The sequence below is a fragment of the Trachemys scripta genome, chromosome 10 (assembly GCF_013100865.1).
Source record: "Trachemys scripta elegans isolate TJP31775 chromosome 10, CAS_Tse_1.0, whole genome shotgun sequence".
Classification (NCBI taxonomy): Eukaryota; Metazoa; Chordata; order Testudines; family Emydidae; genus Trachemys; species Trachemys scripta.
The window spans coordinates 46,713,405-46,730,459 of record NC_048307.1 but is presented as its reverse complement, the minus strand read 5'-3'; the positions used below and the strand labels follow the sequence as shown (position 1 = coordinate 46,730,459).

Sequence of the window (17,055 nt, the reverse complement as noted above, 5' to 3'; positions counted from 1 at the left end):
GAGGCAGGGAGGCTTAGGTAGGGGGTGGAGTCCTGGGGGGCAGTTAGGGGCAGGGGTCCCAGGAGGGGGCAGTCAGGGGACAAGGAGCGGGGGGAGGGCTAGCGGTTCTGAGAGGGGGGGAGTGGGAGGGGCAGGGAGGGGCTAGGGCAGGACAGGGCGGGGCTAGGGCATGGCTCCTCCCGTCCTCTTTTTTGCTTGCTGAAATATGGTAACCCTATTGAACACCTCAGCCTCTTCTGCATTATTATGGATAATTCTACCATTTCCATTTAGTAATGGACCAGTACCATTGTCAGGATTCTTTTTGTTCCAAATATTGTTTTAAAACAAGCTCTTTCTTATTGTCCTTAACTCTTCTGGCCATAGATTTTTCCTTGTGTCTCTTGGCTTCCCTTATCAATTTTCTATAATTCCTAACTTCTGATTTATATTCATTACTATCAGCTACTCCTTTCTTCTATTTTTTTTTATATAGGCAGCTGTAAAAATATTTATTTTTTATTTTTTACAGCTGCCTTCACTTTCCCTCTAAACCAGGTTGGTTTTTTAACCAGTTCAGCCTTCTTTCCTCAATTGTGAGATTGTGGCTTTTGGAGCATCTAGTCAGGTGTTTTTAAATGATTCCCAATTATCAGTCATATTTTTCTGATTAAATTCTTCCTCCCAGCTGATTTGGCTCATAATTGTTTTCAGCTCTGTGAAACTGACCCTATTAAAGCACCAAAGTATGTGTGTTTGTGTGTATATATATATATATATCTATCTATCTCACTGATCTGGACTTTATTTTGCTTGCACATTATAAACGTGATCAAGTCACGATCATTTACAACTAAGCTACCATTAAGTCTTAATTCTGTGATCAATTTCTCTTGAATTGTCAAGATGAGGTTTAATACAGAATTCCCCCGTGTTGACTGTAACACTTTCTGAGTTAAGAAATTATCATCTATAATGTTTCGAAATTCCAAGGCTGTTTTGGTATTGGGACCATGAAAACTCCAGTATTCATCACTCAAATTGAAGTCCCCCATGATCACCAAATGTTATCCCTACACATTGTAGACAGGTGCATAAGGAGCCGGTCCTCCTGGTCTCTAGTGTGATTTGGTGGTCTGTAGCAGACACCAACTAATATCTCATCCTGTGCTTTATCTGTTAGGACATTGATTCATAAGCATTTAAGATCATTTTCTTCCAAGTTATCAGTGACTCAGAAACAGATAAAGCCATTTTTGACAAAGTGCCCCTCCCTCTCCCCCCACTTGAGCCGTCTTGTACAGGTTATAACTGTTGATTTTTAACATTCCAATTGTGTGACTCATCCCACCAGGTCTCAGTAGTACCAACTAAAATCAAAGTTATGCTCATAAATGAACAATTCCAATGTCTCTTGTTTGTTTGCTCTTTGGTAGAGCGGTCCAGCGCCGCTCTGTTCTCTCGGCCGTCCACCCGGCAGAACTCTCAGTCCCGCTGCTTTCCCTGGCACGAGGCACAGCAGCCAAGGGTCAGGGGAGGCAGGTTGTGGAGCCAGAGCTACTTTGCATGGTGCCATGGGGTTGCGAAAGCACCTGCTGTACTAGATGGGGAGCGAGGCTGGGCAGGGAGCCCTCCCCAAAGGAGCCAGCACTGGGTGCTTCAGATCGCTCTGCCCAGACTCCATCATGGCTGGTGGCACCAGAGACCCCGATCCAAGAAGCAAAGTCATTCCACAGGCAGGGTTGCTGGGGTGGACTGATGACAGAGAGTCACTTCTGGAAGCACCCCCCGCAGTCTCCTGTGAGGCCAAGGAGTGCAACAGACCATGTGCTGGCCACTCTGCCCTGGGCTGCATGCAAGGGAGGGAACTGAGCACTTCCGAGATGTGTCATAAGAGCGGCCATACTGGGTCAGACCAATGGTCCATCCAGCTCAGTGCCCTGTCTTCTGACAGTGGCCAATGCCAGGTGCCCCAGAGGTAATGAACAGAACAGGTAATCATCAAATGATCCATCCCGTTCCCATTCCCAGCATCCAGCAGTCACCTAGTGCATGGTTTTGTATCCCTGATCATCTAGGCTAATAGCCATTGATGGACCTAGCCTCTATGAATTTACTGAATTCTTTTTTGAATCCAGTAATAGTTTTGGCTTTACAACATCCCCTAGCAATGAGGTCCACAGGGTGAGTGTGCACTGTGTGAAGAAATACTTCCTTTTTTTGTTTTAACCCTGCTGCCTATTAATTTCATTGGGTGACTCCTGGTTTGTGTGTTATGTGAAGGGGTAAATAACACTTCCTCATGCACTTTCTCCACCCCATTCATGGAGTGCGTGCTGCATGTGACAGGCCCAGTCACAAGGGAACTCAGCAAGCCCCCTAAGACAGTGGCTGTGCGGGCAGATCCAGGGAGCTGTTTTGGCCCTGGGCTATCTTGTAGGAGGCGCTGCCCAGACCCCAACGCTGTTAGAGTGGAAATAAGGGGGACATTTTTAACAGTGAGAATAATTAACCATCGGAACAACTTACCAAGGGGTGTGGTGGATTCTCCATCACTTTCAACTTTTCAGTCAAGACTGGATGTTTTTCTAAAAGCCACCTGGCATGGCTCCCTCTCCACCCAGCACAGCGCTGAGCTCACTGCCCTAGAGGACAGCTAAAGGGGTGGGGTGTTATAACTGAAAGGCCCGAGGAAGGCGGGGGAGGGATGCCAGGGATGGTTAAAAAAGCTGTCTGTGCGTGCACATCCATGTGTCTATGTGTGTGTGTGCATGCGTGTCCGTGCGTGTTTCCATGTGGAAGTACATGTCAATAATAACAATACACGCTAATTCGTTTGTGCCTCCTGCTTTACTGAGCATGTTGTTCTCCCTACTCTTTACACCCATACCGCCATCTGTTCTGGGGCTTTCTTCACTCCCCAGAACAGCAGCACTCCCAACCTAGAATGCAGTGTCCCGGGGTGTGTGCATGTGTGTAACAAAGTGGGAATGTTCTTAATGTCTTCTCTGAATACCATGTGCGTGCCTCAGTTTCCCCTATTTGTTACTCAAGTGTTTAGGTGGCGGGATGAGTGTGTATGATCATTGCAGCGACCCCCAGAGGGCAGGTGTGACTGCTGGCTTGCCTGAGACACTAGGTGCCGCTGGTGGTATCTGTGCAGAAAGGCCCATCCTGCAGGCCTGAAGCAGCAACTCTCCTGGGAGCTCACTGAGCCATGTGCTGACAGCACTGCTCTCATGTGCCTCCACATACCCAACCATTCTGAGACAGCGCCGCCCTGGGGACAGCTGACAGCAAAGGGCAAGGACAACATCACGGGAAAGGGAAACAACAGCCTGGCTTCCCCTCCCCTCCCGCAGCCCCACGCCTGGTGCTTCCCCGCACAGGGGACAGACACAGCTTGTTACACACAGCAGCAGCCTGGCCAACCACTGGTCCTGCAGTCCCCCATCCCTCCCCGTGCCCTGCTCCAGCACTTCCAGTGGGGGAAGGCCCTGCCCGATAGCCTGGCCAAGCACACTCACTTGAGGGAGAGAGAGAAGTCATTCTTGCTGGTCTCGCTGTTGCGCACCAGGTAACTGGCCTCCTTGCACAGCCTCAGCAGGGTCTCAGCATCCGTCCGGCTGATCGTCCCATGGTACCAGCTGTCAGGGGAGAGAGAGGCTGGCTCAGGGGCACTGCCCAGGCACGGAGGGATGCGGTGAAGACAGGCAAGCCAAAGCCACAGCAAGGAGCAGGAACAATTTGCTGCAGAACACTGGGGTTCTCTGCGTGGATCTTGCAGCAGCAATATCAGTGAGTGCCCTGGTGGGATCTTACGCATGCTGATGCCCAGGCCCTGTGTAGTGAGCTGCGCAAGGGAGAGGAGAGCTGGGGGGCAGCGGACTGGGAAAGGCTGGGGACAGTGCCGCACAGCTCCAGGAAGGATGGATGGGTGGCTGGCAGCACGACTCTCTAGTCTCACAACAGGCTGAGGGAGGCAGAAGGGAAGGATGCATGGAAGGGGACAGGCTGTGAGGAGGGGTGGAGGGGAGCGCTGTGGTTCCCAGGAATAGAGAACATGGAGTGGGGCTGGGCATGAAAGGAAGTGAAGGAGCTATGGAAAGACGTGGGGGGGAAGCAGGGCAGGGTGGTGGGAAGTGGGGCATAGCGGTGGGAGGTGGGGGGAGCAGGGCACGGCGGCGGGATGTAGGGCAGAAACGGGGCAGGGCGGCAGGAGGGAGTGGGGCAGGGTGGAGGGATGCGGGATGGGGAGTGGGGCAGGGCGGCGGGAGTCGGGGGGACTAGGGCAGGATGGCGGGAGGGAGTAGGGCAGGATGGCGGGAGGTGGTGGGGGAGCAGGGCAAGAAGGAAGCAGGACAGGATGGCAGGGGCAGGAAGGAAGTATGGCAGGGCAGCAGGGTGGCAGGACACAGGAGCAGGGCAGGCTTGCGGGAAGCAGGGGGGAAGCAGGTCAGGGTGGCAGGACGCAGGGGGGAGCAGGGCAGGGCGGTGGGAGGACACAGGGGGCAGGGAAGGTTAGGGAGCATGGCGGGAAGGCCACTGTTAGGGTTCCCTTGTGCTCAGTCATGGTCCCGTGGCCTGGGGAGCTAGGGGCCAGCATGACGGATTAATGGCTTGGCCAGTGCCCAGAGGCCAGGCCCGCAGGAGCAGCAGGGCCGGTTGGGGTGCTGGTGGCGTCCCTGCCCGGTACAGGACTCACCACTGGCTCTCCAGAGGCAGGGTGGGGTTGATCCTCTCCCCGAGGGCCGGGCTGGGCTCTGTCTTGGGGTTCCCACTCACGTGTCTGTTCGCAGTTCGGGTCTTCTCCTCCCTGCTGGGCGACGAGTGGCCATGCTCTGGCCCCTCACAATGGCCTGGGAGAGACAAACGCAGGGTCAAGGGGCAGCTGGCACAGCCTGGGTACCACTCCCCTCCCGCATCCTGCTGCCCTGCCCAGCTTCCCCCCCACGTCCCACAGCCCTGCTTCCCCACAGTGCCATTCTGGGGCACTGAGCCAGCCTGCCAGTCCTGGCTCACAGGCCCCAGTAGGGACAGTGTTGCTGGGTGTCCCCTGCACACTGAGTGCTGCACCGGGCCTGGGGGCATGAACCCCCACACAGGCCCTGGGGCACATGTATGCCAGTCCCCATGGAGATGTGCTGCAGAGGGTTCTGTCTGGGGAGGAGGCGGCACATGCTGCCATTATCAGCCTCCCTGCAGGCACAGGGGAGACGCAGGCCCTGCACAGTGCACCTCCGAGAGGGTGCAGTGCAGCTGTCCCCCGTGCCAGGCCAGGCGTGCCCTTGCTCTAGTTTCACACTGCTGTCTGCAGCAGCACCTGCACCCACATTGCAGTTTGCAAAAAGCCTAAGTTCCAAATGTATTTTCTTTCTTTTTTGTTTTTTAATAAAATTTACCTAAGAGGTTTGGGCACATGTTGTTTAATTAGCTGGTGGCAACACCTGATTTCCTTTGTTTTCTTTCTCAGCCCTTCCCTGGAGGAGGGGTGAAAGGGCTTGAGGGAACCCCACAGGAAGGAATTCCCAAGTGCGCCTTCCTCGGTTCTAAAAGGGTTTTTTTGCACTTGGGTGGTGGCAGCATCTACCCATCCAAGGTCAGAGAGAAGCTGTAACCTTGGGAGTTTAATACAAGCCTGGAGTGGCCAGTATTAATTTTTAGAATTCTTGCGGGCCCCCACCTTCTGCACTCGAAGTGCCAGAGTAGGGAATCAGCCTTGACAGCTCCCCCAACACAGTTCAATTACACAGCCCCCTCCAGCTGCACTCACCGCCCACGGCTCATCCTCCCCACAGCCCCCTCAAACCGCGCTCACCCCCCCCAGCTCATGCCCCCTACAGCCCCATCCAGCAGCGCTCACTGGGCCTGTGTTTTTGCAGCAGTGAAGCTGCAAGTGAAAATCACAACCACAGACCGAAGCTGCATTCTCTCTCTTTGCTGTTCTTTTCTCTCCCCCTTAGTGTGTGTTTCTCTTGTTCTGTCTTCTAGGAAGCAGGATCAGACTTTAACCACAGCAGCTCCAGCCCAGCTCAACTAACTTCTTCTCCGTCCCCAAAAAGACAGTTATTACCAGCTTTGATACCATCTAAGAGACTGCCAGACACGGGGGTTTCTCGCTAAAAACTCTCTCCAGTGACAGGGAACAAGGGATGCTAAAATAAAAGCCTGATTTAATATTGAGAGGGAGAAGACAGGGAGGTAATACCTTTTACCAGATCAACTTCTGCTGGTGAAAGAGACACGCTTCCAAGGTACACAGAACTCTTCTTCAGAAGTTGGTCCAATCAAAGATATTATCTTTACATTTCAAAGGCTTTAACTGTTTTTCCTTCTTTTTTGTCTCTTTAATAAAAGGATAAAAAGGATTTTTAATGGTGCTTTTGCTGTGCTACGAAGTAGGCTGAGGTCTCTTTATCCCCAAGCCCTGAACAGCTGCGGCCTATGTGACATCCTCGGGGCCATACAGGTAGTGTATATATATATATATATATATATATTGTGTGACTGCGGCCCACATAACACATAGAGAGCTGCGTATGCGGCCCACAATGGTAAACAGGTTGAGAACCACTGATTTAAATCAGTACAACAGGTTCCCCTGGAGACCCTACCAAAACTCCTGGGGTTTGTATCCTATGCCCATCTGGAAGCCTGTGCCCCACAACTCTCTGGGGAGCGCTCATTGCTCCCTCTGCTGCAAGCCAGAGGATGAGTAGGAGGGAGGGGAGGGCAGGGCAGAGCCATGTGCAGTGGGATGGGTATGTCCAAGGGGGTGGGACATGCTCCGAGTCCCCCTCTGCACTGCAATGGCAGTGAGGATCTCAGCACCAGGCACTCCCAGGAGCCCCTGCTGCCTGCTCCTCACTGGCAGCCAGAGCTGCTAGGAGCGTCCCAGTTGCTTATGGGCCTTGAGTTATGATGTGCTTGGGAGGAGGGAGGACCTGTCCCATGACCTGCTCCCAGCAAGATCATTTTTTCCTCTAGCCTTGCCACATGCAACTTTGCCCCTCCCATAGCCATCCCCAATGCCCCCACAAAGATCATTTCCCAGCCTGTCGCTTTGACCGTGTCATCCTCATCTTTACATCCCTCCATGGGCTGCCCCGTCTCTATCGCATGAAAAATAAGCTACTGGTCTTCACTTTCAAGGCCCTGCACGACCTAACCCACCCACCTGTAGCTCTCACTCTCTAGCAAGATGTCAGCTCCCGCGATGCCGGGCTCCATCGCACCACTTGTTACATTTTCATACAAGCTGCTTGGTGCCCCTCTTTCTTTGGAGTTTGTGATTTACACCCACGTGTTCACACCAATATAATGATTTTTGCACACAGTAGCATTTGAAAACTCATCATTTCCTGGTCAGCGTCACCCCAATAAAACGCGTGTGGCAACATTGTATATGATGTTCTAAGATTCCCCTGTGTGATCAAAACTCATACAGCAGCAAACTGATCACGCAGGCCTGTCTTGGCCCAAGGAGTGTGTGTTTGCCTTAATTTGCATTTAAACAGAGGCACCAAGCAGGAAGGGAAAACAAAGGAAGCTCAAAACAGGTGAAAAAGAAACAGCAGGGAACATCCTTCCACACCGACTCTTTGTCTCCTAGTGCCCAGCTGGAAATGTTTTTCAAGAGAGGGACTGAATCTATAAAAAGATGGGGGCTAGCACCCCAAGAGACCCTCCCACTCCCTGCCCATTGCATTCTCTGCACCTGAGAAGACAAAAGGAAACAGCCATTGGACTTGGAAGCAGGTGGTTTCTGACCTAAAGAGTTTGGACAGTAACCTTGATGGAAGCATGTGGTGAGAAATTTTGCTTGAATTTAATATAGCTTGTTAAGTTAGGGCCTAGGAAGCATTTTACCTTTATTTTTCTTGTAACCATTTCTGATTGTTGTGCCTCATACTTGTCCTCACTTAAAATCTCTCTCTTTGTAGTTAACAAACTTGTTTTACTGTTCTATCTAATCCAGTGTGTTTAAACTGAAGTGTCTGGGTAACTATTTAAAATAATAAACTGGTATATTATTCCCTTAAACAGACTTGAAATATGTGTACCGTCCAGCAGAAGACTGGGCAATAAAAGACATACATTTCTGGGGGGAAATCCAGGTCTGGGGGTGTACTGTGTTGCAATTACACACAGACACTCAGGGTGTGGCTTGCACGCTGAAAGGCTGTTTGTGAGTGGCCCAGGTGGAAGCCACTTCAGCAAGGCATTACAAGGCACTCCAGGGTGCAGGGCAGGGGTGACACAGCCTCCCACTAGTCTGGCTGTCAGAGTAGCTCCCCATAAACATCCCCTCCTGAAAACTCTCCTTTGTCATGATGCCTCCAAAAAACTAGACAACAGCCAGGCCATGGTGTGCTGAGCTCACTGCCCATCATGCTGCCTAATACACTGTTTCCTTGTGCTCCCTCATTGGTCTGTTGGTATCCAAAGTAAGATATAAGTGGGAAAAAGGGGGAAATGAAACCCATATCAATTAGAATTCAGCAATGGCAGAAAATTAATAATTGAAGCTAAGGGCATTAGGGAAAAATCCGTGGCTGGCAAGGGTAAGGACAATAAGTTTTTAAACTATATTAGCGACAATGAAATCCTAGCACTGGTACAGGCCCATTGTTAGCTAGATATGGGAAAATTCTTTACAATGAGACAGAAAAGGCAGAAGTGTTCAAGAAATATTGCTGCTTTCTCTATTTGGAAAGAAGCAGAATGACCAAATACTTTCTAGTCCATTAGTAACCAAGGAGGATGTTAGATAATATCTGCGTAGTCCTGCCTTGAGTGCAGGGGACTGAATTAGAAGACCTCTTGATGTCCCCTCCAGTTCTATGATTCTACTAGGGATAAACATTATTAAATTAGCAGGTCTGGATCACTTGAACCGCAGAGTTCCAAAACAGCTGATTGAGAGGATCTCTGGCCAACTGATGTTATTTTTTAATAAATTTTGGAATACTGGGGAAATTCCAGAAAACTAGAAGAGTGCTAATGTTGTGCCAATATTAAAAAATGGCAAGCAGGATGAGCCAGGTTACTATGGAATGGTTAATACTGCCAAATGAAAGTTATATATCAAAGAACAATGGGTGCAGGCCATGCCTACAGAATGGGGGACTATATCCTAGAAAGCAGTGATCCTGGAAAGGATTTAGGGGTCATAGTGGACAATAACTGAACGTGAGCTCCAAGTGTGATGCTGTGGTAAAAAGAGCTAATAAGATCCTGGGATGTATAAACAGTGGAGTAGTGAACAGGAGTAGGGCAGTGATTTTTACCTCTGTACGCAGCATTAGTGAGACAGACACTGGAATATAGCATCCAGTTCTGGTGCCCACATTTGAAAAAGGATTTTGAAAAACTGGAGAGAGTACAGAAAAGAGCCACAAAAGTAATGAAGGATGGAGAAAATGCTGTTCAAGGAGAGACTTAAAGATCCCAATCTTCTTATCAAAAAGAAGATTGAGAGGTGACTTGATTATGGTGTATAAGTACCTTGCTGGGGAGAAAAGACTGGATACTAAAGGGCTCTAGAATCTAGCAGACAAAGGCAGAACAAGAACCAATGGCTGGAAGCTATCAGACCAATTCAGAGCAGAAATCAGGCACAGATTGCTAACAGCAGAGTGAGTAGCCACTGGAACAAACTAGCACAGGAATGTTGGCATTTGTTTCTTGAGGTCTCCAGATCTGGTCTGGGGCCTCTGGGAGATGGTTTAGCCCAACACAAGTTATGGGGTTCAATAAAGGGGGAAATGTACTGGCTGGTGTTATATAGCAGGTCAGTCTAGCTATCAAATGGTCCCTTCTGGCCTTAAATGCTATGAATCCACAAATCTGTCATCTCCTGTCTTAGTCTGTAACTGTGCGGGCGAGGGACCATTTTTTCCTACTTTCATAGCTTTTCAGGCTGGCGGGGGGGACCTTAGATCGTCGAGTCTGATCTGCTGTATAACACACAGCAAGTTACCCCTGCAGTGAGCCCAAGAACTATAGTTAGATCAAAACATTTCAGTCCTCAGGAGGCTAAATGGTTGTGAGCCACAGCAGAGAACAGGAGTGCTGAGGCGAAACAGTGTCTGAGGCCCCTGCAATGGTAGGGAATTGGTTAGGTGGGATATGCTCAGATGATGCTACGCCCCAAAGTCTCTGCCAATCTGACCTGGGGGGAAATTCCTTCCTGACCCCAATCTGATCACCCTGAGCATGTGAGCAAGACCCGCTGCCCATACATCTAAGAAAGTGCCACCTCAGATTGCTGGTCCACCCCATCCTGTGCCCCAGCTCCAGCTGTGGCCAATCTCTGGTGCTTCAGAGGAAAGTGAAATAAAATTCAGAATACGTGGAGCCAATTGTGCATGTGGGGAAAATATTCCTTCCTGACCCCTGGCAGCGACTGGCTGAAACCCTGAAGCATGAGACTGGGTTATAGCACATAGCACAATGGGGTCTGGGCCCGTGGCTGGCACTCGTAGGCACTAGGGCAACACAAATCAGAACAACAACTTTTCCCTGCCAGCACACTGCCCCTTGTGGGGGGGGACAGCAGCTGTTCTGCACTCACTGCCCCATGCAGCCCAGAGCCAGCTTTTTGCCTACATTTCTGACAGCCCCACTGGGCATCTGCGAGAGGCAGGAATGAGCTTAGAGCCACCCCAGAAATTGGCCTGTTAGTGGACATTATTTCCTCACAGGATGATTCTCGCTCCCCTCTCCTCCTGAAGGTTCATTATCATTACCCACCAGCACAGCAGTGAGGCACAGGTGCCCTATTGATCGCCCAGCCATGACAAGATTCCCCTTTGGACTCTCCTGACACACTGGTCCTGGCAGCCCCACCAGTGGCGCAGAGCCACAGGGAGCAAGACTGCTCACAGGATCAGCCTCCTCCACCACCACTCGGAGCGGGGTTTGGGAAGCCTGGTCCATCAGTGCCATCCTGCAGCACAGCACGGCAGATTCCCCACACCCCCCTGCAGGAACTAACCCCCACTTCCTACCTTTCTTCTGGGGAATTGGACAAACACTGCCCCTGTCCACACTGCCAAGCGCGACCAGAGTTCACTCTGCACCAGCCCGACTAATTCATGGCAGGGCCCTTCAGCCACGCTCAAGCTGTCCTAATCCATCTCCACTGCTATGCCTTCTGTTCCCAGCACAGCTACCAAATCTGGGGGATTTGGACAGGGCCCCAGCAGGCCAAGGAAGCAGCTTGGTTTGATCAGTGTCAGTGCGGGCTGCCTGTCTCAGACCAGAGCACTGGGCACATCCAGGGGCATTTGGGGCACGTCTTGCTGCAGCAGCAGGTGCTCCCAGCATGCTGGGTTATGAGCACTACAGCCGGCGTTGGACGCTGCCCGGCTTGCAGAGTCCCATGCAGTGGGACTGTGATGCTCAGTCCCAGCCCTGATCCTCTCATTGCAGCAGGGCGGCCCACCTGGGGAGGACGGCTCTGGCACCTTTCTGTACCAGACCTTCCTTTGGTCTCTCCCTCCTTCCTGGCACAGGCTCAGCAGCGCCAGGCACAACAGGGTTGCCCCTCATTGGCTGGGGGCATCAGAGTTACCCAGTCAGTAGGACAGCCAGGCTTGTGTGCCCTGAACACAGGCCACAGCCCTAGACGCCCTCCCCAGCACGTACACACCCAGCTGTCACAATGATCCTGCCCCTCCCCCGGGCGCTGCGTCCCTCTGGCCGTGATCCCGCCCCTCCCCCGGGCGCTGCGTCCCTCTGGCCGTGATCCCGCCCCTCCCCCGGGCGCTGCGGCCCCCTAGCCGTGCCTCTGCCCCTCTCCCGGGCGCTTCGTCCCCCTGGCTGTGACCCTCCCCCAGGCGCTGTCTCCCCCACCCACATACCATCTCCTTTCTGGGTCTCATGTTCACCCTGACGCCACTCAGGTCTGGTTCGGGGTCTGGGACTGCACTATGCACCCAGCATTATGGGCACTGTGCATCTGGCTTCTTGGGGGTTGTGGTCTGTGCCAGGCAGCATGGGGCCACACTCTGTGCTGCAGTGTGCGCCCCTGTCAGGCACTGCACCCACCTCCCCCTGCAGCGTGTGGTTGTTGCCAAGCAGTAACTCAGCCTCCATATCCAGCTCTTGCTGGCACCATTAAGGACGTCCTGCGAATGGGTGTGTGTGGGGGGGAAACCCACACTGGCTAGAGCTTCCCAGCCACCCCCCTTCCTCCCACCCCCGGTTGTGGGAGCGCGTGGCCCTGGGCACCGTTGAGGGTGACCCACCGTTGGTGTCTTCGTGGCTGTGCTGGGACTGGCCGGGGTGCGCAGGGGCGTGGGCCTCGCTGTCGGGGGGGCTTGCACCGCTGTCAAGCTGTCCCACGGGGGGAGGCCATGGCAAGTCTTTGATCACTTTGATCTCAACTGGACAGAGGAAGCAGAGAGAGAAAGAGCGCGCATGAGCTGGCTGGAGTTGTCCTGGCACCCAGGGTCCGGAGGAGGTGGGCAGGAAATGGTGTGGGGAGAGAGGAGGGTTGTGGGAGACAGCCACATGGCCATTCTGAGTCCTCACATGCCCTGCCCCACACTTGGCTTCCAGCTCCTCTCTGCAGGCTGGCACTCCCAGGCTGGTCAAGGCTGCAAACCAGTGTGCAGGGCATGCCCAGATGGAGCAGGGTGGAGACACAAGGGGAGTCACGGGAGATACCTGGATCTTCCTGCTGCGCCGAGGGGCCAGGGCCTATGCAGTTGCTAGGGCGGCGCTACACACACCTGAGAGTCCTCAGCAAACTGCCCTGCTGCACCCACAGCCTGGCAGCAGCTGCCCCGTTACAGACCAGGGCAGGGGGGCTGCCCAGGCAAGGGAAGAGCCAGGGACAGATCGTTGGCGTCCCAGCACACCACACATCTGGCTCTCGCAGCACTGTGGCTCCTGGGCGGGAGCGTCTGGCCACCCAGACTCAGTGTCCCTGGCTGAGCCCCCCATCCACCTGGGCTCTTGCCAGAGAGCAGGGGACACCCAGACCCTAATCCCATTCTGGACAGACGCAGTGTCCCCTGCGCTGCACCCACCCCTCCCAATCACCTCATCTTCCATGGCAGCCTTGTGGCCTCTTCCAGAGCTCAGCACAGACTCCCACAAGCCCACCCCTCCTCCCACCTGGCTGGCGCCCATCCGCATTCCTACCATGCTCCCTTTGCTAGGGCCCTGCCCCCTCCACAGCTCAGCAGCTCCCAACGCAGCCAGCCCCTGGAGCACTCCTGTCTGCCCCTCCCACCTGCAGCCCAGGCTGGCCACTGGCCCCTAGCTCCGTGCTGGGGAGGCGGGGGACACCTGACTCCCTGGGCTCCCTCCCCTTGGCCAGTACCACCCAATTCCATCTCAGCACCTCTTGAATCCTATCTCAGAGCATGGCCATGTCCCCCTCTCCTCAATCTCCCAGTTGGCCTCCCCTCTTCCCAGGTTCTTCCTACCCCAACGCTCCCAGATGGCCAAGGGGGATTGTGCTGTGGTGCTCACGGCTGGTGCATGGCTGCTGTGGGCCAGCAGAGTGGGCAGCAGGATTGGCGGCACCCTAGCCCCGAATGGTGCCCCCCCTCCGGGGACAGTGCAGTGGCCCAGGAAATGTGGCCATGCCCATGGGATGGCTCTGGGTTAGTGCCGAGCCCTCAGCTCCTCGGGGGTGCAGAGCCTGGTGCTAAGGGAGTGAGCACAGAGCAAGCATTATCACACACACTGAGCTCAACTGAGCGAGCAGAGCCCCGGGGGATGTGCCACAGCAGTTACTGCATAGTACAGGACCAATCCCCTCCTGCCACCCCAGGCTGCTGTTACAATGTGCCATGCCAGCCCCAAATTGCTCCTCCAGATAATCAGGGACAGCAGCAAGCCAGCCCATGCCCAGGATGCCAGCCCCTGCACAACCTGGGCACAGGGGAAACTCCCCCACCCCTTCTACTGACATCTCTGCAGGGGGCTTTCCTTGGGGGGTTCTGTCCAGGACACTGGGGCATGGGTGTACAGGCAAGTGGGGCCCAGCTCCCTCCTGCCCCTGGGTCGACAGGACCGCGGGGAGCGGTGGAGGGGACTTGCCCAGCCCCTTGGCTGCAACTGGCATGAGGAGCAAGGGACATAGAGGCCCCATCCAGCTCCACTGCCATGGCTGGCTGGTTGGAAGGCAGAGGCCCCATGTCCCCCACCCCAACACAGTGCACAGGGAGAGGTGCTTGCAAAGCCAGGCAGGAAGCGCCTGATTTGGGGTGTTTGATTGGGCAGGACAAGCACTAGGTTATATTCTCAATAGGGGGCCAGCCTTCCCCCTCCCTCTACTTGTGGGACTCAACCCCCTGTGCCCCTCTTAACAATACCTATAACAAAGCACCTGCCTGAGGAATGAGATCCTTGCCTTGACAGCATGTTAACTCTGGTGCCTAACAATGGCCACTCAGACACTGCCTGTGGGATGCTTCACTGCTGGCCACATGATGCCAGGATTGATTCATTTAGCACTAGCACCAGCTCGGTGAGTTTGGGCCCTGCCCCACGGACGCATGCTGCCTGATGGAAAGATGGCGAGACAGGGCTTTGAGACCACCCCGGCAGAGCTGGGGAGTAGAAGGGGAGCCCAGAGCTGTGACAGCAGACGGCTTTGGGCTGGGCACCAGCAGAGCAGATTCCCACCTCGAGCTGGAGCCAGGAGCTCCAGGGCAGGGCATGCAGCAAGGCACCTGTTCTGCCCATGCTATGGGGAGTGGGACAGGTGCAGGCCCAGTGCCAAGGGGAAGGGGTCGCCCCACTGCCTCACCAAGGCCTGGTGGAAGAGTGGGTGTCTGCCAGGGAGACGGGCTGTGTGGACCCAGAGAGAAGGGGATGGGGTTTTCAGGCAAACCCAGGGAAGCTGGGGAGTTTCCAGCAAAGCTGAGTGCAAGAATCAGTGTGGCTGGTGCTGAGCCCCAATCCTGGCTCATGCCCGATGCCACTGGCACCCCGCGGCAGAGAAGGGTGCCCAGGCCCACGCAGCCTTGGTCCCCATCACTCACTCACACGCCCTGGCATAGCTGCAGCTAAGATAAGAGCCAGACAATTAGTGAGCGCTGCTGGGGGAGCCGGGCGCTAATGCGCTCCATGGATTTCCCCATTAGCCAGCCCAAATGCGATCAATCCCCAGCAGGGAGATAAATGGGGGGCGGGAGGGGAAGCTGGGACTCCCAAACCAAAGGCCCAGAGACAGCCCAGGGCAGCGGCTCCAGGGCAAGGAAGCCCAGGAGGGGGAGCTGTGGAGGTCCTGCCCTTGGGGCAGTAGCACTATGCAGGGAAGAAGGGAACAATAACATGGCAGCCAGCAGGGCCCAAGGGATCTGCCACCTGCCCCCGCATTAGGGGCTGAAACTCTGGGGTCCGTGATCAGCCAGGCGGAACATGCAGGAGTTAGTTCCCAGGGAGGCCCAGAGCAGACAGGCAGCTTCACCACGGAGACTGCCAAACAGTTTCCGTGCCAGGGCCCAAGTCCAGGATTCCCATGCGAGTGGCACGGATGCCCATGCCCCACCACTGGAGGGCTCAGAGCCACACCAGGAAGCCTGGACACTGAGTCAGGCAGCAGAAGGCAATGAGTGTGCATGTGAGCCCAGGGGCAGGGCAGGGCAGGGCAGGGCAGGCTAGGCTGGAACTGCCCCATGCCACACAGATGAGGAGGCCACGGGAAGCCCCTAGGGATGGGGTTCCTGGAGCATGAGACCCAGGGGAGTACTGGCAGGGTGAGGCCTTTTCAGTGTAGGGCCCCTGCCCCGCCCAGGGCAGCTAAGCCCCATGCCAGGGCCCTGCCCCTGCCACCCTCACCTGCAAAGGCCTTGGAGATGCGCTCCTTCTTCCACTCCCAGGGCTGGTCGTACTCCTCGGGTGGGCGCTCATCATCCTGGGGCAGCCGAGACTCCCGGAGCCGGGTACAGGATGGGCGCTCGCTGTCTGTGGGTAGCCCATTGGGCACCGGCTCATAGGGTGTGTCGTACAGGGGCAGCGGCTGGCCAGGGGCCTCGAGGGAGCCCTTCAGGCGGATCTCTGGCAGAAGGGAGAAGGGAGAACACCATGAGCTCCTTTCCAAGCCCTGACCATGTCACTGAAGGGCTGAGTGCCCCGCCCCGCATGGCACAGGGCTCTACCACTGGCTGCAGTCACAGCTTGCCAAGTCCCCTCCACGCTGGGCCAGGGCTGACACCTGCAGTGCCAGGGTTGGGGCTGGAGACACAGACAGAGACCCAGACGGCATGAGAGACACTCTGGGACATTGGAGACATTTCGCTAAACAAGACCGAGTCTCAGAACCTGCCAGAACATAAGGGAGTTACCTTTGACATGCCTGGGTGCCCTGAATGTCCCTGTGACCCACATCCCAGCCCCTGATCCCAGAGTTCCCATGTCCCAACCTTGCTTCCCATAATCCCCAGCCTGCAAGGCAAAGAACCCTGCACACACCTTCCAGAGAAGCCAGGAACTGTAGAGAGGAATGACTGGCCCTGGAAGAAGATTCAGGGTTTTTTTCCCCATAGATTCTAAGGCCAGAAGGGACCATTGTGATCATCTAGTCTGACCTCCTGTATAGCACAGGCCAGAGACCTGCCCCATCATAGTTCCTAGGGAAGATCTTGTAGAAGAACATCCAACAATGATGGAGAATCTACCACGACCCTTAGTAAGTAGTTCCAACGGTTAATGATTCTCACTGATAAATATTTACACCTTATTTTCATTCTGAACTTGTCTAGCTTCACCTTCCAGCCATTGGATGGTGTTAGACCTTTCTCTGCTAGATTGAAGAGCCCACTATTAAATATTTGTTCCCCATGTAGGTACTTATAGACTGTGATCAAGACACCCCTTAACCGTCTCTTGGCTAAGCTAATCAGATTGAGCTCCTTCCATCTAGCACCACAAGGCAGGTTTCTAATCCTGTAATCATTCTCCCGGCTCTCTAACCCCTCTCCAATTTATCAACATCCTCCTTGAATTGTGGAGCACAAGAACTAGACACAGGATCCCAGCAGTGATTTTATGTTTTCTTCCAGGTTATTGATAATGATGATAAATAGGTAGGGCCAAGGACCAATCCCC

General features: G+C 54.3%; 1 protein-coding gene across 2 annotated transcripts in view; it reads right to left on the bottom strand.

The window, feature by feature from the left end:
• SHF (Src homology 2 domain containing F) overlaps positions 1-17,055 on the bottom strand; it is a 62,631-nt gene that overhangs the window by 8,127 nt on the left and 37,449 nt on the right. For both annotated transcript variants that reach the window (XM_034782836.1, XM_034782837.1), the window contains exons 3-6: positions 15,787-16,005; positions 12,234-12,371; positions 4,685-4,838; positions 3,507-3,626 (exon numbers count right to left, since the gene is read on the bottom strand). In XM_034782836.1, the coding sequence (XP_034638727.1) occupies positions 3,507-3,626; positions 4,685-4,838; positions 12,234-12,371; positions 15,787-16,005 (631 nt within the window). The remainder of the gene's footprint in view (positions 1-3,506; positions 3,627-4,684; positions 4,839-12,233; positions 12,372-15,786; positions 16,006-17,055) is intronic.